General features: G+C 35.8%; 2 protein-coding genes across 2 annotated transcripts in view; both read right to left on the bottom strand.

Moving 5' to 3' along the window:
- The window catches only part of Rnf128 (ring finger protein 128), a 104,869-nt gene extending 102,306 nt beyond the window's left edge, over positions 1–2,563 (bottom strand). Inside the window, exon 1 of the mRNA XM_090325921.1 lies at positions 2,158–2,563. Coding sequence (XP_090182047.1) covers positions 2,158–2,563 — 406 coding nt within the window. The remainder of the gene's footprint in view (positions 1–2,157) is intronic.
- Positions 2,564–13,106: 10,543 nt separating this feature from the next.
- The window catches only part of Radx (RPA1 related single stranded DNA binding protein, X-linked), a 47,755-nt gene continuing 37,978 nt past the window's right edge, over positions 13,107–22,883 (bottom strand). Inside the window, exon 14 of the mRNA XM_090325665.1 lies at positions 13,107–13,727. Within this exon, the coding sequence (XP_090181791.1) occupies positions 13,597–13,727 (131 nt within the window). The 3' untranslated portion in view covers positions 13,107–13,596. The remainder of the gene's footprint in view (positions 13,728–22,883) is intronic.

The raw sequence follows: 22,883 nt of genomic DNA, 5'->3' as shown, positions 1-22,883 counted from the left end.
TTTTTCATTATATTAGAGACATGTATTCAATGTTAAGTTTGCTTCCTTTTAAAAACTCTTTTCAAAAGCTAGACCTCAGTGGCTCATGCCTGTAATCCTAGCTATGTAGGAGGCTGAGATCTAAGGAACATAGTTCAAAGTCATCCAGTGCAGGAAAGTATATGAGACTCTTATCTCCATTCAACTACCAGAAAACCAGAAGCAGAGCTGTGGCTATCCTTAAGCAAAAAAGCTCAGGGACAATGCCAAGGCCTTGCATTCAAGCCCCATGACAGAGAAACAGAAACAGAAACAACAACAACAACAACAAAACCCCTTTTTCAGGATCATATTCAAATGATAGTTCACATATGTTTTGGAGAGATTTACAGTGAGTGACCTTTGGCAAGTATCTTCAAGAGTGAGGTACCTACATTCCATAGATATTGGTCCCTACTGCAGGTTGCAAAGCAAGTTTTGAAAACGTGTACTATTTATTTTGATACTATGTATGCTTTCAAAATAACAAGCGTGAGTAATCAGAATATGACTTGCATGCCAAAGGAACCTAGAGCACTCAGGCTTCCTAAGTTTCAACAAAATGGAAAAAGCTTTCTTAGAAGAGGTTTATTTCCCAGCTTTCTCATGAAAACTGCATGGCTTTCTTTCTAAAAATAAATCACTTGAAAAATTATATGAATATTCAGGGAATGTTTGAGAAGAAAAAGAAACACTAGAGCTCTGTCCATGTCTATGGTGGCTAGTAGCATTTTGGTATGTTTGTTAGGCCTGTATGCAAAAACAATCTTATTTGCTTTTTGATAACTAGAGAAAAAAGTATCTTGTTTTCCAAGCATTCATAGTGAACTACATTGCAGGTACATAACTGAAATGTTCTGAGCACTCTACTATTCTTAACACAAATTTGAGTTTCTCAGTTTCACAATTCTGAAGTCCTTTTAATTTGATTTGCATTCATTTTCTTGCAGGGGACAACTTTGGTGGGATAATACCAATTACCAAAATCTTATATTCATTTACTAGTAATTATTTTTTGAAATGATTAATTTTTCATCCTTTGGCTAAAAATCTGGGTAATCAATAGAGATACCCACCACAGTGTAGAAAATTTGGGTTATAAGTCTACTTCTTCACTGGGTTAGTTGTTAATGATATTTTCAGAAAATAGAAAAACTAATTGTCTCTGAAAAGCTAATGAATTCATGGATTATGTTTACTTAAGAAGGTATTAATAAACTTTCTAAGGGATAACTGTAATTTTGATGTAACCCTGTTGGCACCATACTCTTTCTTTTCTAAAAAAATTTACTTTTTAGTTGTACAAATGAGTTGCTATTCAAGAAAGTAATTTACAAATACAATTTGCACCCCTTTCAGTATTCTCAGTCATCCTTTTCAACCCACTCCTTCCCTCACTTCTGTCAAATTTTGTTGGAAATATATTAAACTTTTAACTGCATTCTTCTCATCCTTCTCTTCATTCACCTACTCCCTTCTCCTTGATCCCACAGCACCCTTTGACCCCCACCCCAACCCTTTCAACTACCTGTTTCCTGGTGTTTATTTGGTTGAATTATGGTTTTGCAATTGTCAGTCTCATACCCTTTCTTTATGCATGAGATTTCTTGCAGAATTAGCTTTATGTACTTGTCTCTTGAACAGAATCAAAGTATACATGTATAGAATAAAAAATCTCATTCCTATATTTTACACTGAAATATACTATTGTTTGATCATAATATTAAATAAGTCAGCTTCATATATACATATATTCAAGTATGTGAAGTATATATTCCTTTTTGCAGGAGAAAATAAAATTGGAAAGTACACATAATAAAATTATGTTATTTTTAAGGTTTAGAGGTAAAGGCCTGGCTTATTAAGAATCAATTATATGGTTCTCAACTAGAAAACAAAAAATGAATGGAGTTAAGGATACTGTAAAGTAGATAAAAATTGCTTCATGAACTGCTAATATCCTTAGGACAAATTAAATAAAAATACTGAATAAAGTAATTCCAAGTTGTGGCAGGTAGGGAATTTAAAGAAAAATTGTTTGTATAACTGAACTGCCAGATCCTAGAGTAATCCAAGATGGAAATGCCTATTAAGTTAAATGAAAACATTAACTCTCTTTGGGAATCAATTATTACTTACCAAAATTTGCCATCTCTATCGTTTGGTTGCCAGGCTCTGGAGCATTGTAAATCACAACAGCATCAGCATTTCTTCGAGCTGCTATTTTAATTTTTTCAGAAAAGGTACAATTACCTCTTTCTATCAGTGCAATCCAGGGCTTCTCAGCATTGGTAAACTCAGTATTGTAGTCACAAGCTTGGTAGTTACTGTTGTTAGGGATTGCCACTATTCCAACAGCATTAGCCACTGGCGAGGCTAATCCATAAACACCACATTCACATGTATCTGTTCTGGTATAGTTGCTGCTTTCATTATAATAAGTCACAGTCACATAGGCTTTCATTGAAAAAGATGCCGTACTTTTGAGTAAAAAGATAAAAATGACAAGGAGCTTGAAAACACCGTACTTGTTCTTCTGGTTCATTGCTCGTTCATTTAAGCATAAACTGTAAGATATCTGCTGATATTTCCAACTATCATTCACCATTGTCCACTCATGTCCCGGCTAAACAGAAGTTTGAAATTTCAGTTGCAGGCAGGTAACTGATCTCACCACTAGCAACGTAAGCTCTGAATACATCAGCTCTTTTTCACTTTAGTTATCTACATTTGCTTTTGCTAGTCCCTCCTCTGACTGTATATACGTATATAACCTTTGGCTGGACTGGCTTATTACTAACATCATTAACTTTATTCTACATGTGAACTTATCAGTATTTGGATGACTTCCTGCACTGAATTTTTTCCTTCTTCTTATTGTTCCAGCTAATGCACTTTCATAAACATGGAGTGGATTGGAATGAGGAACTGGACTCTTGGGACTCCCACGTGACAAGGCTGAAAGTCACCTCTCAGAAAATCTAGAACATTAAACTGGTTTTCCAAGCCCTGTTGAAATATGCTATCAACCCATTCAGCTGGGAGTAAGTTAAAATCCATAATTTTATTGGCTATGCTGTTAGTAGGAAAGATTTTGATGCCTCTTTTTTAAAAATCTCTTAGTTCTCTGTGAATTTTTTTTTCCCTAGCAGCTTCCCCAGAGAATATCCTCTGCTACCTTGTTTATTCATTGGGAAGTAAATATGTTTCAGTGGTTACAGATCTTTAAATACTGTGCCTTGCCCATGGTAGGTCCTCAAATATTTACTGATTGATACCTATGAATTGTTTCATTCATACAATCATTTTCACTGCTTATACATATACTCTAAAAAGACTGCTCAGGTTTACTATTTTAATATTTGAAGTTTTCAACTTTAGTTCTTCCAAATATACACATATTCATTGCCCTCTTCATTTTAACCTTTGTTTGAAAAACAAGAGTGCATTCAACATTAGTAGCAGTTGGACCCATATTTCTAGAGGGTCAACTGGTCTGGGCAATTTGCTGGGATGAGATTACAATGTGTGCTAAGGGCTGCAAAAGGAATAGACGAACAGACAACAAGACAAACAGAGATATCAAGAGTCTCATTGGGCTAAGAGTGAGCAATCTAGACAAACAGGCATCAGGCTATTAGAAAAGTAGCAAGTCTCTAGGTCAAAAGGAAAGCAAGAATAATGATAGTCCAAAGTCCAAGGAAAGTATTCTGAATCAGGAAGACTAATGGAGTCAAAGGGATAGGAAAATAGAAAATAGGAATATCAGAGATAGTGAATAGTGAAGTTGCTTCTTTCCCTTACTTCTTGTCTGTTCTTCACTCTCTGAAACAATAGTCTGGCAGCGAAATCCACGGGTTTGGAAACTAATAGTTAATGCCACCCAACAATGAAGGGAAGTTCTTGGAACAAGGCATATGACCTGGTGAATACATTTCAATAGATATATAATATAAAGACAAACCTTCCAATCATATCATAGTAGCCAACTACTCACCTATGTATTCCTTCATGATACCTAGTATTAGTAGCATATTATACATGGTCATTGATTTATTTTTTTATTTTTTAAATTTTTTATTGTAATTAATAAAAGGGTTACATGATATTTGCCAGATAGGAGGTGCATTAATTCACATACATTGATACCCTTTCACATGTCTTGGTACCCATTACCCTCCCCCCATCCCCCCACCCATCTTGGTTTTCCCCCCTTCCCTATCAAATTTCAAATAACCAAATACAAATAAATTCAATATATCAGATAACATAGTGAGATTCTGTAACAATATGAGATACCCAAGGGACAGCAAAGGAGATGAGAGACAACAGTACATTAAGGACAACAATCATTCGTTATATGGCTTTTGTTTCAATATCCTGGAGGTCCTTTCAATTAGCTTCATACTATATGGCCTTATGTATCAAGGTTTTGCTCTATTGCAGATCTCTGCTAGTAGAGCCCAAGGTTTCTACTGATTATGACGAATGAGGGAAACCATTGAGCCTAAGTTCCTTTGAGTCTGGCTTACTTCACTTAATGTGATTTTTTCTAAGTCTTTCCATTTCCTAACAAATGGGGCAATGTCATTCTTTCTGACAGCAGCATAGAATTCCATTGTGTATAAATACCACATCTTGTTGATCCACTCATCAACTGAGGGACATCTAGGTTGGTTCCATATCTTTGCTATGGTGAATAGTGCTGCAATGAACATTGTTGTGCTAGTGGATTTAGTATGCCCTTGTTTCTGGATGGCTGGATTTATAATTTATGTAATCACACTGAAAAGTTTCAAGGCCTCATGTATTAGTTTGTAGTATATTTAAGAGTTTGAGTAAGTATTTAAGATTTTACCATTTTATAAAGACAAATGAAGTCTGATTGAAAACAATGATGTTATTATACTTGTAAAATTATCAAAAACCAGTTTGTTAATTGCTAATGAGCAATCATATATGATAAATTCACATCAACATTCTGACAAATGAAGTTCCAGAAATTTGATTTAATCATTTCTGTCAGTTATTAAATTATTCCTGAAGAAATCACTTGCTGTGAAAGTTTTAAAATAGATCAGTGAGAAGGTAGCGAAATCCAACACAAGTTGGATTTTGTTGAACTTAAAATATTCATTTTAAATCTTCACATAATATTCCTGGACAAGTCACCACATAATGTGCCTTGACAACTTTCCCATACCATTTTGTGTTGTACTGGCATATGAAAGAAAACTTCGCTGAGCTGTTAGGGCAAATTGCCCTGGAGGGTGAAGTACATGGGTGTATATGATAAACAGCAACACACAACTCATATACAAATGCTTTAGTGGCTTCATTTTATGATTTTTCACAGATAGAACTTGCAAAGACAACTATAAATTGCTTTTTAAAAAAACTTGCGTAAAATGTCTTATAATAATTAACACCCACCTACACAATTTTCATTCGAATTTTTAAGGTTATTTGCTGATTGCTCATTAGGTGTTTTTACAGTATTCTTGTGGGACATCTACTTTAGATCCCTTGGAAGTATTAAAATGAAGATTTCTAGGTTTCTCTCTCATCATTCTCAGTCAGAATTTGAAGAAAAACCAGGAATTCTCACTTTTAAATAAGCTCTTTAGGAAACTGCTACACACTGTCAAACTTTGAACTTTAAGACAGACAATAGCTGGACCTATTTCTGATTTTTTTTACTAGTCCCAGGGCTTGAACTCAGGGCATGAGCACTGTCCTTGGGCTTTCCCAATGGTAAAGCTCTACCACTTGAGCCACAGCACCACTTCCAGCTTTTTGGCTATGTATGTGGTACTGAGGAATTGAACCCGAGCCTTTGTGCATGCTAGGCAAGCACTCTACCACTAGGCCAAACTCCAGGCCCCTAATTCTGCTTTTTGACAGTTTGTTGCTATCATTTTATTTGGACCTCATTGTGCTTCAGTTTCCTATCTATGGAGGTTTGATTGTTTGTACTTCAGGTGGTAGTCTGAATATTTATATTTTTATTTATATATGCTTATATTTACCTTCTAAGACAAAAGTTCTCACAAACATCAACTCTACAACAGTTGAAATGAAAACAGTTTTATGAAAACAAAAACCTCTCTAGGCTTTTTGCTTTTGTAAACAAAGAGGTTGGATTAGGAGTTTACTATGAGGTCCCTTTTTCTGACATGATAGAATTCTCTGAAAATTGTTTAGCAATTACCAATGTCTAATTTTCTTCTCCATCAGCACAATTCATAAGATAGCTAATTCAAGAGTCCATGAAAGTATAGCACCCATTAGGAATTAAGTGCAAAGAATTGTGTGAAACTTGAGTGCTAAGAAAATATGCCTAGCAAATGTTTGAAAAAGTACTATATACCGATGGTTCTCAAACATCTCTGCACGTCAGAATTATTCAGGGAGATTTTAAGTATCCAGAGGCTCAAGTTGCACCCACATAAGAGACTCAGGTTTGAGTTTCAAGCATAGTAATTGAAAAAATTTCCTGGAAATACCAATATATAACCAAGTTTAAAAGCCACTGGCATATATTAGTTCCAAATATTTAATAATAATAGACATTTTAAAATTAGCAAGTATCGTGATATTTACATGTATGTATACAAAGTGAGTTGTGGCATGTTTTTGCTCATTTGTGTAATCTAGACATAAAAGATCCATATATAATGATATACATAAAATGATATATAATGTTTAATATATATAATAATTGTAAATTTGGGACAGTTTTGGGAATAGGTTGAAGAGGGAGAGGGAAAGAAAATGATGGAAGATGAATGATATTGGAATGTATTATGTATTTAAATAAAACACCAAAAGCTGTTGAATAAATTATAATATAGACACACGTGAAACACCATGGTGAAATTCTTTGAACAATTAATGCACACTTAAAGCAAGAAAAAATGATAAGAAAATAGGCTATGTTGGAGGGCAGGTACCAGTAGGAGGGAGGAGGGCCAATGGAGAGGAAAACTATAATTGAAGTACTTTATATGGGTACATGAAAATACTTAACTGATTACTTGAGCTTGATATACAGTATAATAATGAAGGTATTTATCATATTTAAAATTAGTATTTGGACTGAATAGTAAAATTATGAATTTTCACATTATCTTCAAAATTTCTGTTGAATAGATCTAGCTTAGTGTTATTTGTCACCTACTTGGTGACATTTTTGCTATTTGCATGCATAGAATATGTTCAAATTCTCTTCAAAGATAGTAACAATGGCTTCAATATGAAGGAAGTTTAATTTCTTTTAAAGTCAAAATAGGGGAAAAGTACCAAGCTAGTAAAGCAGGGATCTGAGCCCCTACTAGCTGGTGGCTACCATGCCTAGGGTGTTTCTTTTCTTTGCATGACACAAGGCAGCTAAGCACTCTGCACAATGGAGCTAGTAGAAAGCAGAGGGAAGAAGGGAACATTCTCTCCTAACTTCTGTGGGAATGGTTCCAAAATTGCTTCTGTAAATACCACATATGCTTACTCTCATTAGTCAGAACTTTGTTATTATGGCATACCTAGATACAGATGAAGCAAGGCAAAATATTTATTTTAGACAGTCATGTGCCCAACTAAAAATTGAGAGATCTCTTTTGGTTGAAGAGAAGTCATTGGGGAAACTAGCAGTCCCTGACAAAATCTTTATAATTTACTCTTTTTTCAACAGTGCCTACTCTAAAATATGAATGGAATCTGGACACAAACCACTAAGTATTTCCCTTGTGCTCTAAATATACAAATTAAAGTCCCTACCATATCTTGGAACTAGCGGCTCACACCTATAATCCTAGCTACTTGGTAGGATGAGATAGGGAAGACAGTTTCAGGCTGTCTCAAGCAGAAAGATATGCAAATGTCAGTCCCAATACAGGGAAGCTGGATGCTGTGGCACGTGACTGCAGCTCAGGTGCGTGACTGGGTAAGAAGATATATATATATATATATATATGATATGTGTGTATGTATGTATACATATGAGCCCTCTGCTATTTGCGTATCTAGTTTGGATGTATGTTACTTCCTATAGTCATCATGTCAATCCTTACCCAATTTCTTTTTTTTTAATATATTTTTTATTGTAATTAATAGAAGGGTTACATGATATTTGCCAGATAAATGGTGCCTTAATTCCCACACATTGATGCCCTTTCACATGTCATGGTCCCCATTTCCCTCCCCCCTCCCCCACCCCTCATCTTGTTTTCCCCCATTCCCTATCCAATTTCAGATAACCAAATACAAATATACCTGATATATCAGGTAACAAAGTGAGATAGTGTAACAATATGAGATAACCAAGGGACATTGTTTTGTTTTTTATTTCCCTTCATGGGTGATTTCAAAGGTATGATTTTTCCTCAAATGTCAGCGTTGCCTATATCCCCCCAAAATTAAAAAGAATGCGTCAGATTTTATAGACTTCTGCCCAAATTGGCTTAGAACCATGATCCTCATATTTCAGCCTCCTGAATAGCTCAGATTATAAGTGTGATCCATAGGGAGCCAGCAGCTGTTAATATTTGTTTCTGGTCCACCAGCAGAAAGCCAGGGAAAATTTAAAGGCAGTTATTGTGCTATTCTTCTTCTTCTTGTCTCCAAAATCTTAGCTATACTCTGTGCTTTTTAAAACAATTTATTCTAATATATAGTCAGATAATGAGTATATTTCCTTTTGAACAGTGTGATCCCCTCCTTCATTCTCTCCCAGTTTTTCCCCTTGCTGACTTCCCTCTCCCCAACATGGTGGGTTTCATAGTTGAATTGGGTCAGTCTTTGTCCCACCATTTCTGTGCTTCCTCTCTCCAAATCCGATGAACATACAGAAGGAAAAGGTATAGAAGAGAATGAACAAAAGGAAAAAAAGAAAGGAAAGAAAAAAAGAAACCCTGCAAACAGTATAATAAACAAAACATTAGTACTGGAATTATTGGAGTAGGTACTGGACATTGCTTCCCAAACTTTCTCCCAGAAACACGCAGAGTAGGGTTTTATGATAGATGTGGACACCACAATCCAGCCAAATCGATGAAATTACCCATAAACCCACCAAAAAAGAGCCAAGAATCTAGCACAAGCAGTTGAGCATACTGTGCAAGATGCAACAAGTTTGCAGCACATTTGATTCACATGTGATAAACAACTGCATTTTTATAGAACATCAATAAGGAGGAAATAAAACGTTAAAGAATGCCCTTTGTAGTATCAATAAAAACTCTGCTACCCTAGGGGAAACCTAATAAAAGTATGCTTGCCAAATTAATATTTTAAAACTTTATCCAAATAATGTAAGCAAGACTTAAATTAATGGAGTGATACTTTATATGAGAATGTTAAAACCATATCAAATGTCCTCAAACAGAGTGGCTTTAACGCCACTCCAAAGAAAACTCAGAATTCTATGTGCAATTTTTAAGTCAGGTTCTAATAGTTGAGTGAAGAAGAATCAAGGTTTGCTAGGCTATTTTTTATAAAGGAGAATAAGTAGTAATTATTTTTCTTAATCGAAATTAAAAGGTAAGATACTTCCATAGTAATGAAGAAAATTAATTCTGGCACATAGATAAATTGACCAGAAAGACAACTGAGAGCTTAGGCATAGGCTAGAAGACACTGGAAAAGATAGACTTGAAATGGCACATGGTTAGGAAATTAAACACCACTCATAAAATTTAGCAAAAGCATCAGTGGCTTACACCCACAGTGGAGCTACTCAGGAGCCAGACAGCTGAAGGACAGATTTGAGGCCAGAAGAGGCAAGAAAGATTGCTAAACTCCACCTCCAAATTAAAGATCAAAAGGCTGACCTAGAGGTAGCACACCAATTAAGCAAGCCTGTGGCCTTGAGTTCAAACACCAGTACCACCACAAACAATAACACCAACAAAAAGTAGCTACAAAAAAAAGTAAACTCATAAAATAATAATAATAATAATAATAAATTGCCTTTTGCTCTTAGCATATTAAAACCAATTACTAGTGGCTTCAAGATTTCTAAATATATAAAACTTTTTTAAAAAACAAAATACAGTCGAAATCCCTGCAAAACTAGTACAACGTTTTCTTAAATAGTGCATCAACAAGTCATCCAAGGAAGAGAAGTTTGATTAATAAGATTAAGGTAACAGGTTCTATGCCTCAAAAAAAGTGAGGAAAAAAAATTATAAGATTTGGGGATACATTTTTCAAATCCTTACCCAATTTCTTAAGCACATCTTCTGCTGCTAAGTTTTGTACAAGTTTCTTTCTCAGGAAAAACATTTCTAGTCAGTACTCTTCCATTTTGCTAACATGCTGTTAGGGATAGGGATGTAGGTTAGTTGTTAGAGTGCTTGCCTAACATATGAAAAGCACTGGGTTTGATCCTAGGCACTACAAAAAAATTAAACAAATAAAAATGGAAGCTGTAATGTAAACCACATACCTTCCCTCATGGCATTTATCTCACCGATTTAACTATCTGAATGGCTTCCTTCTCCATACTGCTGTAAATTCTATGAGTATAGAAGTCCACATATATTTTTGTTTGCATTGTATTATGGTCTTAGTATGATGCCAGTGCATGGCAGAGCAAATATTCAAATATTTAGGTATATGCTCAATAACTCAACTTATTATTTTATAAGTCCTAGAGTTTAAAATTTATCTACCAGCACTGCATTTATTCAAGAATTTTACTTTGGGCATAATGAGACTTTAAAGAAAAGAGTATAGACTTGCCCTTAGAATTTCACCCTATTGACTTTTATATGAAATTATTCTTTTTTTTTTTACTTTTAGTTCTTTATCTATAAAATAGATATTGGAGGCAAAGTCTAGTCCTGGGGCTTAAACTCAGGTCCTGGGGACTGTCCTTGGGCTTCTCAAGGCAAAAGCTCTACCACTTGAGCCACAGCGCCATTTTTGGCTTTTTCTATGTATGTGGTACTGAGGAATGGAACCTGGGTCTTTGTGCATGCTAGGCAAGCACTCTACCACTAGGCCAGACTTTAAAACTACTAGCAATGTGATACAGAAACCATGGAAAAGCATTATAGATATTTGAGTTCCTTAAAAATCATTGCTTGATGTTTCAATGAAGATGTGTATCATTTTATAAAAGCTAATATATTTCAGTTTTGTTTTGCAAATGCATGCTTAAAATATTACAACAATAAGTACTGGGAGTTTGGCCTAGTGGTAGAGTGCTTGCCTAGCATGCACAAAGACCGGGTTCGATTCCTCGGTACCAAATACATAGAAAAAAGCCAGAAATGGTGCTGTGGCTCAAGTGGTAGAGCTCTAACCTTGAGAAAGTCGAAGGGCAGTTGCTCAGGCCCTGAGCTCAAGCCCACGACTGGCAAAAAAAAAAAAGAAAAAGAAAAAAAATATTACAACAGTAATTTACCTTAGCCATATGTTTATATGATTAAAAAGCCATAAGGTTATATGATTAAAAAGACTTCAATGTTTGTTTGGTAACAGTGAGTTTCTATAACTGATAATGCTGTAGTAATTTTTTCCAATAAGAAATACAGTATTTGGCAAAATATGTTCAAATTATTCCCTTAATAGCTTACCAAAGGATTTATTTCAATGTATGTATTTCAAGTAGCATTCAAAATTGGAAACTTCAGAGACAGAACAGTCCAGCAGTAGATATAAGGCATTTTATAATATTCCCACTGATTTAATAAAAAAAGAAATCATATTAGTATTTTTGGTTGTTTACATATATTATTTTTGAAGATTAACTTGTCATGGTGGTTTGCTACTTTCCCTAGGAAATTATTAGAGCACTTTTAAACAATCAGAAACGGGAACAAAAATTTAACTTCAAATTTAGATAGAAATATTGCTAGAACATAAAATAAATTTCCAGGTGAAATTGTTTAAAAAATTTCCTGAAATTTTCTATGCAACATAATAACAAAATTCATGTCTGTGCATAGTTTTGAAAACTTTGCCTTTGGTTTTCATCACCAGTGATTTCAGTTTTTCCTTTTCTCCCACACTGTTGTGCGACTTACAGTGAATTGCCTTATAAAGGTCTTATAGCTGTCTGGGAGTTGGTGGCTCATGCCTAGAATCCTACCTACTCAGGATCTTAATCTAAGGATTTTCACCAAATGACATCTACAAAGCCCCGAGTTTAAGTCTGCTGAGGCAGGAAGTGGAACTGTGGTTCAAGTGACAGAGTGCCATTATTGGGCAGAAGAGCCAAAAGAGATGTACAAAGCCTTGAGTTCAAGCCTTGGTGCTAGAATACACACACACACACACACACACACACACACACACACACACACGCACGCACGCACGCACGCACACACGTTTTTAATTGCTTAAAATAAGCCTATATTCCATTCAATAAACAAATAGTCTTCAAACTCACATGGAAAAGTCATCTTGGATCATTCAGCATACCCATATACAGCATAGAACCTCAATACCGAGGAGATGATCTGATGCATTCAAAATGAGACCAAAACTGTTATAACACATTCACTTTATTAACATACTTAAATAGTAATTCAAGAAAAACTCACAAATTTAATACTTAAACAGTTACAACGAGTAAAACATTCTACATGTTTATGGAAAGATACCAGTATGCTTTGGAGTTCAGAGGCTGCCATGTACTTCAAAGTATATAGAATATGAAGTCATGAAGAATAGTGCTACAAGGAAAGCCCCTATGTTTAATGGCTTACCTACACTCAGATTCATACTGGCATAGTATAATCTGAAACTGGTTGCTGTTTTGGTTCATCTAACAAACCACACAGATGTCAACCACAGGGGATCACAAGCAAAGCTGGCATTTACGTTTAAAATAAAATACAATAAACAACATGATTAAAATCAGTTCTCTTAGTTTTCTAGTTTCAATGTGAATACTTATGCTATTAATGCCAGATAAAATGTCACAGCCTAAACCCATATTACATATACCAAAATGACAAATGATTATAGCACATGTTGACATACTGGGACCTCTGTTAACATCACATACTCATCAAAATATGAACTCAAAACATATGAACTCAAAACATATGAAATCACAATAAAGAATGGGAAAATGTTATGACAATTTAATTCCATATATACACTTTACAACTGACCAAATTTAAAGATGGAGTAATGGCATGAGACCATTACAATTCATGTGTATTTTGGAAATAGTAGAATCTATTTTGGTTGTAGGAAATGGAGGCTTCAAATTGTTAATTCAAAATTTGCAATGATATGTGATTCAAACTGTAAGGATACACAATCTCCATAAAATGTTACTCTTGTGAATTAGGGTACCTTATACTGAGATTTTAGAATAAGTCATCCCACAAAGGAGCAGTGAACATAAATTACTTCGTCAAGATAGAAATCTTATAGAAGTCAAATTTTGGTTCAAAAGTAGTTTTGATGACTTTTTAAAATAATGAATCTAACATAAAAACCCAAATACAAGACCAAAATATGAGAGGAACACATAAAACCAGTGAGTTCCCTTCAGAACTTATATAGTACTGAAAATGTCAACAAAAAATATTCCTAGTTTGTAATAATATCAGTTGCCACTTTTTAAGGAGTTTTTTTTGGAGAATAAATTTTCTGCAAACAGACTTCTACTTTATTGTTACCCAAATTACAGATATCCAAGATACCAATGATGTGGACTCTATCCAATTCAGCTGCTGCTTTTATAATATCACCTAAAAGTAAAAAAAAAACAGATGGTAAGTATTGTAAAATAGTTAAATATTTACTTGGATTTGGAATTGCATAAGCTGATGATTTTTTTCTTACAATATTAACAATATCCTTCATCTTTTCCTTCTCTTCAGTTTGTCATATGCCTTGACCAAACTTAGTTTATAATCACTTATCCAAATAAACGTGAACATCTTACCCAGATGTAACCAATAATGTTAAAACATGCTTTTCCAAATACATTTAGTATTTTTTTCCCTTTTGCTTTCTTTTGCTTCTGGTGGAGCAATAATATAAATTAATAAATCCATGTTTTTTGTTAGTTTTGTTTGTCATGGGGCTTGAACTCGGCCTGGGCGCTGTCCCTGAGCTCTTCAGCTCAAGGCTACCACCTTACCCCTGGAGCCACAGTGCCACTTCCTGTTTTCTAGTGGTTAATTGGAGATAAGCATCTGGGCTGGCTTTGAACAGTGATCCTCAGACCTCAGGCTCCTGAGTAGCTAGGATTACAGGCGTGAGCCAACTTGCATGGCAATCTATGTTATTTTTGAGGTCAAGTATTCAACTGAATGAATGTCAAATGAACAGTTAAGTACTCCCATTGCGAATTTCAGTTATCATTATTTGTTAAAACTCTGTCATAAAGCAAAACAACTTAGATCTACCTTATGCGGTATGTTAGTTATCTGCATGTACACATGTATGTGTATGCATATACATACATGTGCAAGTAATTGAGGCTCTTCTAAAGTTTATTTCTTTTGAACTGGCTTCATCAACTAAGAGCTTACTCTGACAAAAGTTTATGATAATGGATCCAGTGAATGTTATCACTGATCAAAGCCTAGCAGAGAATTCGAGGGCTCTCTGTCACTTCACAAAGCATATTTTATAAGCTGTCAAAACCCTCAGAATCAACATTTGTCAAATTCTAGAATACAGAGAAAGACAGAACAATCAGGGCAAAAACTGATGAAGGAAGAAATTGCTGCCTTGTTGAGAAAGTGTCATGGTGTTTTAAATGTTCCTGTCTACCTAATTTTACTCCTTAGATAATTGGCAACAATGAATATGGAAGCTTACAATCCTGGTGGAGGTTGCTTGTACTAAAGGTAGCAATGCAAATGTGATTGGATATGATGATCTGCCTGACAGCTTCCTTGAGGAGGTTGCTTTTATTTCATGAAATTCAGTGCATTCTTATAGCTGTGGTACCTCTTCCTCAAATGGCTTTTATTGAAAGTATATTGGCCAGGGAAGTTGAGTAGGATAGACTTTTAGGGCAAGCAACAAGCAACCCAAAAGTGCAGGGTAGGAAGAAGTTAGGGGAAAAGACATGTAAGGGAATAAGGGCTTTTAAAAGCTCCGTGTACACTTGGGAATCAAGAAAGGCACATGTAAGGCCAGGCATCGGTGGCTCATACCTGTATTCATAGCTATTCAGTACGCTGAGTTCTGGTGATCATGGTTATAATCCAGCCCAGGCAGGAAAATCTATGAGACTTTTACCTCCAATAAACTTCCAAAAAGCTGGAATTGGAGCTGTGGCTCAATTGGAACAGCACTAGCCTTGAGAAAAAGAAGCTAAGGGACATCACCCAGGCCCTGAGTTCAAACTCTAGTACCAGGTACACTGAGACACAAGCCAGACACAAACACCCAGACACACACCCAGGCACACATACACACCCAGGTGCGCGCGCGCGCACACACACACACACACACACACACACACACACACACACACACACACACACACACACACACACACACACACACACAGAAGGCCATATGTATACCCAGGGCTTGCTCTATGCTTAAAGAGGCCTGAGAAAACTGATCAGTCACCACTGGCTCACCATCAGGCTCTGAGTAAGCAGGAAGTGAAGGCTGAGGCAGAGTTATAAATAGCAAGGCCAAGTGTTGAAAAAGTGTTGTGGTGAGGTTTAATGTTCAAATTTAGGGAAACATATTTTCCTTTGCTTTCTTCATTTTCTTAGCTACCTATGTTTAATGAACCACTGTCAAGATACTAGACTACTAATTGACCACAGATTTCAGTCCCCACAGATGAAAAACACTATTCTAAGTATTAGAAAAATGAAAGCACTTAGAGGTTATTAGGTAACAAAGTCATACAATTCTAATCTAGACAGTATGACTGAGGTGTCAAAGTCTAGGAAGATACTGTTGTGCCTGGAGGGTATGCTAATTAGAAGGTTTTTTATGAAAACAAAAGCTTCCTATGGAAGCTTAAGATTCATTAGCTTCAGAGTAAATTCTTCTTTGCTACTATATTAGAAAAATCAAATAAATGATTTAAAATTGTACAAGTTTAATAGAACCAAAAAATATTAGAACAAATGCTGAAAATAGTTTTCTTCTGCCTTGAGTGAAGTGTACATTAATCCATATGCTTTAGAAAGATTTCAAGATCTTCAAAAATAGCAACAATCAAAATGTCAGCACTTCTGTCATACTGACTCTTACAAATAATGACTTACATATGACAACATAAAATTTAAGTCTTCTCTTCAGGTGACTACTAATTATATACTACTTTGAGTAAGTAATATGCTCTGTAAGTATCCATTTGCTTATCAGATGCCTAAATCATACAGTGTGCAAGCCATATGCAAATATTACCAGTAATCACTTTTACTTAAGAAATTAGGATATATTTTACTTAATGAAATTAGAATGTTATCTATATATATATCACTAATGTCTTTATAAAGGACTACAGGTTTTCTCTATAAAATGCCCCTTTGTACATTTTAATATAAATTGCTATAATTTCAATAACTGTTTTTTTTAGAAACATCAACAGGCCAGGTGAAAGTGGCCTCTATTCATAATCCTACCTACTCGGGATGATGAGATTTGAGGACTGTGGTTTAGTGAGCCCAGGCAGAAAAGTTCACCAGATGCCATCGCCAATTAATTGCCCACACAAAGTACAAAGTAAATATAACAAAGAGAATGGAGGAGTGACACTATTGAAAAGGAAATGTACTCATTACTTGACTTAAGTAACAGTAATCCCTCTGTATATCATTTTACAATAATGATTACATATATTTATATACATTTGTATATATATATGTAATATATATTAGGATACCAGAGTCCTCTTAGTTCATACATACAAATTATATAAATTACATATATAAGATATATATATGTATATATATATATACACACACACACACACACACAAAAAGAGGACTCTGGTGTTCTAATTCTGTTTCCTATTTTTGGTCACAGAAGAGGTAAAAGTATTTTAGCCTCCTAGTAGCTGGATTGATACCATGTAACTGAATTCTGTCAAATGAGAATGTAAGCGGGAGTGATATGACACTCATGGTCCAAGGCCATTGAAAACATTATCTTCTTCATCTCTGTATTCTGATGCTTTGCAATCTTAGAAGCCATTTGTTCCTGCTGGGGTAGGATGAAAATCGCATTGCATTGCAGAGGGATGCACAATGCAGTCACAGAATGAGAGCTGATGACTGATTGTGTCACACTTTAGCAAGAAATAAAATTCTATGTCAAATCACTATGACTTCAGAGTGGCTTTGTAGCTACAGCAAAGTCAAACCTATCTTGTGATATGGGGTAGTAATCTTGTATCTGATCACAATATGGGAAACCTTGATTACCTAGAGAATAAAATTATTTTCCTAAATGTGGGAAAATTTTTCCATATTATGCTATACTTTTAAAATAGTTATCAATGATATAATAATGTAATACATGTTATATTTTGTATTCATATACTTTCAGGGTCGTATATGAAATATATATCTTTATATATTATAATAAGGGATGAAAACAAGAAGGTCTTCATATCAGTAAGCATTAATCAACAAGCAGTTTGGTCTAATTGGCCAATCATATGGAAGAGGCTAGCATTTCAAATGGTGTTAAAAGTTATGAAAATGAAGCCATAACAATAACATTCTGTCCCTGTAAAATTTGAACAATGCACAAAGGACTTAAATCTTCTTCAGAGAAGATATGCAAATGTCCAGTAAGCATATGAAAAGATGCTCCCTATCAATAGTAATTAGGGAAACACAAAAGAAAACCACAATGAGATATCACCTCCTGCTCATTAAGAAAGCTGTTAATGGGAGTGGTACTGTGGCTTAAGTTGTAGAGCAGTAGCCATGAGCTAAAGAGATCAGTAATAGAACCCAGACACAGAGTTTGAGCCCCATGACAAAAAAAATAAGGTTGTTAATCAATATGAAATGAAAGAACTTAACTAGTGTTGGTAAGATTGTGGAGAAACTAGAATGCTCATGTATTGCTGGTGGAATGTAAAATGATGCAGACCAACAGCATGGCTGCAAGTCAAAAATGTTAAACATTGGATTCCCGTATAATCAAACAGTTGTTGTTTAAGATAGTTTCAAAGAATGGAAAACAGGGACTCAGTTACTTGTATACAAATGTTCACAGAAGAATTATGTGCAAGAGACAAAATGTGGAAACAAAGGCTGAGCATGGTGGTAAATGCTTATAACCCAAGCTTCATGCATGCTAGGCAAGCACTCTACCACCAGACTAAACTCCTGGCCCAACTATGTATATTTTTGACAACAAACATATGTGAGTAAAAATAATAGAACTTGGGGCCAGGAGTTTGGCCTAGTGGTTGAGTGCTTGCCTAGCATGCACAAAGACCCAGGTTCGATTCCTCGGTACCACATACATAGAAAAAAGCCGGAAGTGGTGCTGAGGCTCAAGTGGTAGAGCTGTAGCCTTGAGAATGTCCAAGGACAGTGCTCAGGCCCTGAGCCCAAGCCCAGGACTGGCAAAAGAATAATAATAGAACTAGAAATAGTGCAGTAAAGAAAATCTTATTTCTGGGCCAGGAGTTAGGCCTAGCAGTAAAGTGCTTCCCTAGCATGCACACAGACCTGGGTTCGATTCCTTGGCACCATATACATATAAAAAGCCACAAGTTGTGCTGTGGCTCAAGTCGTACAGTTCTAGCCTTGAGAAAACCAAGGACAGTGTTCAGGCTCTGTGTTCAAGTCCCAGGACTTGCAGAAAGAAGATAAAATCTTATTCCTTTTTAAGTATAACAAAAACATAAGCAGTCACAAAACGAAACAAATGATATATTTGAGTACATAAAAATAAAATTACTTCTTAGCATACCAAAGTAAACCTCCCACTGAATAAAAGATAATCTTGGTAAAACTATTTGTAGCATATCATAAATGGTTAATTTTAAATAAACTTCTGCAAAGTTCACAGAAATAAAAATAAGTGTATGTAGCTAGTCCAGGTATGGAGACTCATTCCTGTAATCCTAGTTATTTGGGAGGCAGAAACTGGGAATACTGTAGTTCAAAGCCAGCCTGAAGAAAAAAAAGTAAGTAAGAGACCCTTTTTAAAGCATCAAAATCTGAGCATATATGCTTGTCATTCCATTTTTTTGGGAAGTGTAAATAGTAAAATTGTGATTTAGGCCTTCTTGGGCATAAATAAAGAGTATTTTTTTTTACAAACCCTCAGCCTAATTTTAATTATGTTCTAAAATCTAGGTGCCAGTGATTGTATGATTCCCTTCTTGAATACTTGTTTGTTAAACATGTCATTTGAAATATGATGTAAAAATCAATGTTAAGGGCAGGGAGTTTGGCCTAGTGGTAGAGTGCTTGCCTAGCATGCACGAAGACCCGGGTTCAATTCCTAGGTACCACATACATAGAAAAAAGCTGGAAGTGGTGCTGAGGCTCAAGTGGTAGAGCTCTAGCCTTGTGAAAGTCCAAGGACAGTGCTCAGGCCCTGAGCTCAAGCCCAGGACTGGCAAAAAAAAATCAATGTTAATATATTCTTTAAATTAAAAAAATGCACAAAGAGCTGAGAGTGCCGTTGAAGTGGTATCTGCCTACCAAGCACAGCGGTGCTTTTGGTGTTTCAAATCCCAGAACTGTTAAAACATACAGAGGCATGCAGACAAACAGACAGACAGACAGACAGACAGACACACACACACACACACACACACACACACACACACACACACACACGGACACACGGACACACGGACACACACAGGGTTGTAAAGATTTTCAAGCTCAGCAATAATTTAATAAATACAAATTAATGTAATAATGTTACCTGTTATCTATTGGTCTGCCATAGATTACTAAGAGCAATAATGTCTAGAATTCACAAGTTTGTGAGTAAGATGATACTCTTGCATTGGGAAAACAATTGCATAGTGTGTGCCAAAATTTTAGATGGGGCCTTATCTTTTTGCAATACTACACTAAGGTTTGAGTTTAACGTGTCATGCTAGCGAAGCAGACACTCTACTGATAAGCCGCACCTCCAGTCCATTCATGCTTCAGCTAATTTTAAGATACGGTTTTATGTTTTGTCCATTTGCATGTTTTGATTGAGATCCTTCCGTTTCAGGCTTCCTTGCATAGCTATGATGACAGGCATATACCACCATGCTCAGCTTTTTCTTTTGATATGGTATCTTGTGAACTTTTTTGGTCTAGGCTGACCTTAAAACTTTGATCCTCTTGATCTCAGTCTCCCACATAGCTGGGATGACAGGTGTGCACCACCAGGTTAAACAATTGATTGAGAAGTAGTCTAAGGCAAAGTTTGGCCTTGAACCACGTTGTTCTTGATCTGAGACTCCCAGGTAGCTAGAATTTCAGGCATGGTCAGCACATATTTTGGAGTCAGATATCTGCACATATAGCTTTATAAGTATACAAAAAATTTGTATACTTATATAAATATATATATATACACACATACATGTATGGTTAATCATTATAGTACTATTTGATAGTAGAACAAAACTGAAGCAATAGAAAAGTTTATAAGGGAACTGGTTAAAGTAAATTTTTATATAGACATATGGAAATACTTTGTGTTATTCAAAAGAATAAAGTAGATCTTTCAATATCACTATGAGAAATATCCAAGATATACAATCAGAGGGATACACTGTTTATAGAAACAATCTATACTGTTTGAGTTTTTAAAATTATTAAAAAAGAAAATAGTTCATAAATATTTAAGATATGATACCATATTATACTATGAAACACTTCACTTTTTATTTTAGTTTAGTTTTTTGGTTGTGGGGCTTGAACTCTGGGCCTGGGTGCTGTTCCTAAGCTCTTCAGCTTAAGGCTACCACTGTACCCCTTGAGCCACAGTGCCACTTCCGGTTTTCTAGTGGTTAACTGGAGATAAGAGTCTCACAGTCTTTAGTGCCCAGGATGGCTTTGAACCAGGATCCTCAGATCTCAATCTCTTGAGTAGCTAGGATTACAGGCATGATTTACCATGCCTGGCATTTTTATTTCTTTATTGATCTACTTTATCTTTATTATAGAGGTGATGTACAAAGGAATTACAATTATACAAGTCAGGTAATGAGTACATTTCCTTTCGTAATGTGTCATCTGTTCCCTTATTCTCTTCCAGTCCCTCCTACCCATCTACACCCATGAGTTGTACTGTTCACTTTCATCAGTGTCCAGTGAGCTTCACTGCTGCATGTTTTCCCCCTTTTCCCTCAAGCTGTAGCTCCCCCAAAGTTATACATGTCAATATACCATATACATAAGGTAACGAAAACAAAGATCATCAAAAACTAAAAACTATAAGAAATAAGTCTTTTGTTTATGTATCTTGGTGTTCATTTCATTATGAATATTATATTATATAAATATGAAGAGGTGTATGGCGCTGGGCACGATGGCTCACACCTCTAATCCTAGCCACTCAGGAGGCTGAGGTCTGAGGACTGTGGTTGTTCAAAGCCAGCCTAGGCACAAAAGTCTGTGAGACTCTTATCTCCAGTTAACCACTAGAAAACCAGAAGTGGCACTGTGGCTTGAGGAGTAGGGCAGTAGCCTTGAGTTGAAGAGCTCAGGTACAGTGCCCCGGCCCAGAGTTCAAGTCCCACAACTGACCAAAATAATAAATAAATAAATATGAAGAGGCACTTAGGCATGAAGGACAACCATGTTCCCCATGTTGGTGACAGAACTAGTTGCAACCTATGTAAGAGGCCCAGGAGCACTGCTGGCACAAAGTTAAATGGATATTACCATTGTCATCAGTGCTGTGTTATGAAAAATATGGTTTTCCACTCAAGATAAATCCCTCCGCTTTGGTTTACTATTCCACTTTTTTCCCTTATAGATCTTGTCCTTCATGCCCAAGTACTAACTGCTTTGGTAGATTGGAACTAGTGCTTGTCATGAGACCATGGAAATAATGACTGGAAGAAAATGGGTTCTGCAACCAGGAAAGAGTTAAGAACTCTCACCTGATGTTTTATATCAAAAACACAGTGTGCACATATAACAGTATGTGAGAAAAGTGAACACTGGCTGGGCTGGGCACTAGTGGCTTATTCCTGTAATCCTAGCTATTCAAGAGGCTAATAGCTGAGGATCCTGGTTGAAAAGTAGCCTGGGCAAAAAACAAAAACAAACTAAAAACCAAAAACCCACAAAAACTCTGTGAGACTTGTATATCCAGCTTACCCCCCACCCAAAAAAGGCAGAAGTGGAGTTGTGTCTCCTGGCCTTGAGAATAAAAAAACTCAGAGAGAGTGACCGGGCTCTGAGTTCAAGTCCTAGGACTGACACGAAAAAAATAAAAAAAAAGAAAAGAAAGGAAGAGGAGAAAAGTGGATGTTATATGAACTAGTAGGAATATTTAATTGCCTGTTACAGCACTAAATAAGATATTTTGGGCTATTGAAATCCTAGAGAGTTGTAAATACTACATGTCGTCTAATGCATCATCTCTAAAATGGAACATAGTAAAAAAGAACTCATCTCATAAAATTATAGATTCTTACATTCAGGTTGCATACCACTACTATCAAAGTTACTTCATTGTCAGGTGACACTCATACAAGTTGTTAAAACCAACATGCAGCCAGACATGGTGGCTCATGTCTGTAATCCTAGCTACTCAGGAGGTTGAGATCTAAGGACTGAGGTGCAAAGGCAGCCCGGGCACTAAAAAGTCCATGAGACACTTATCTCCAATTAATCACCAGAAAACCAGAAGTGGTGCTGTGGCTCAAAGGGTAGGATGGTAGCCTTGAGCTGAAGAGCTCAGTGACAGTGCTCAGGCCCAAGATT

This window comes from Megascapheus bottae, chromosome X (assembly GCF_031878675.1).
Source record: "Megascapheus bottae isolate mThoBot1 chromosome X, mThoBot2.hap1, whole genome shotgun sequence".
Lineage (NCBI taxonomy): Eukaryota > Metazoa > Chordata > Mammalia > Rodentia > Geomyidae > Megascapheus > Megascapheus bottae.
The sequence above is the reverse complement of the archived record's forward strand: the minus strand, read 5'-3'. Positions and strand labels throughout refer to the sequence as shown.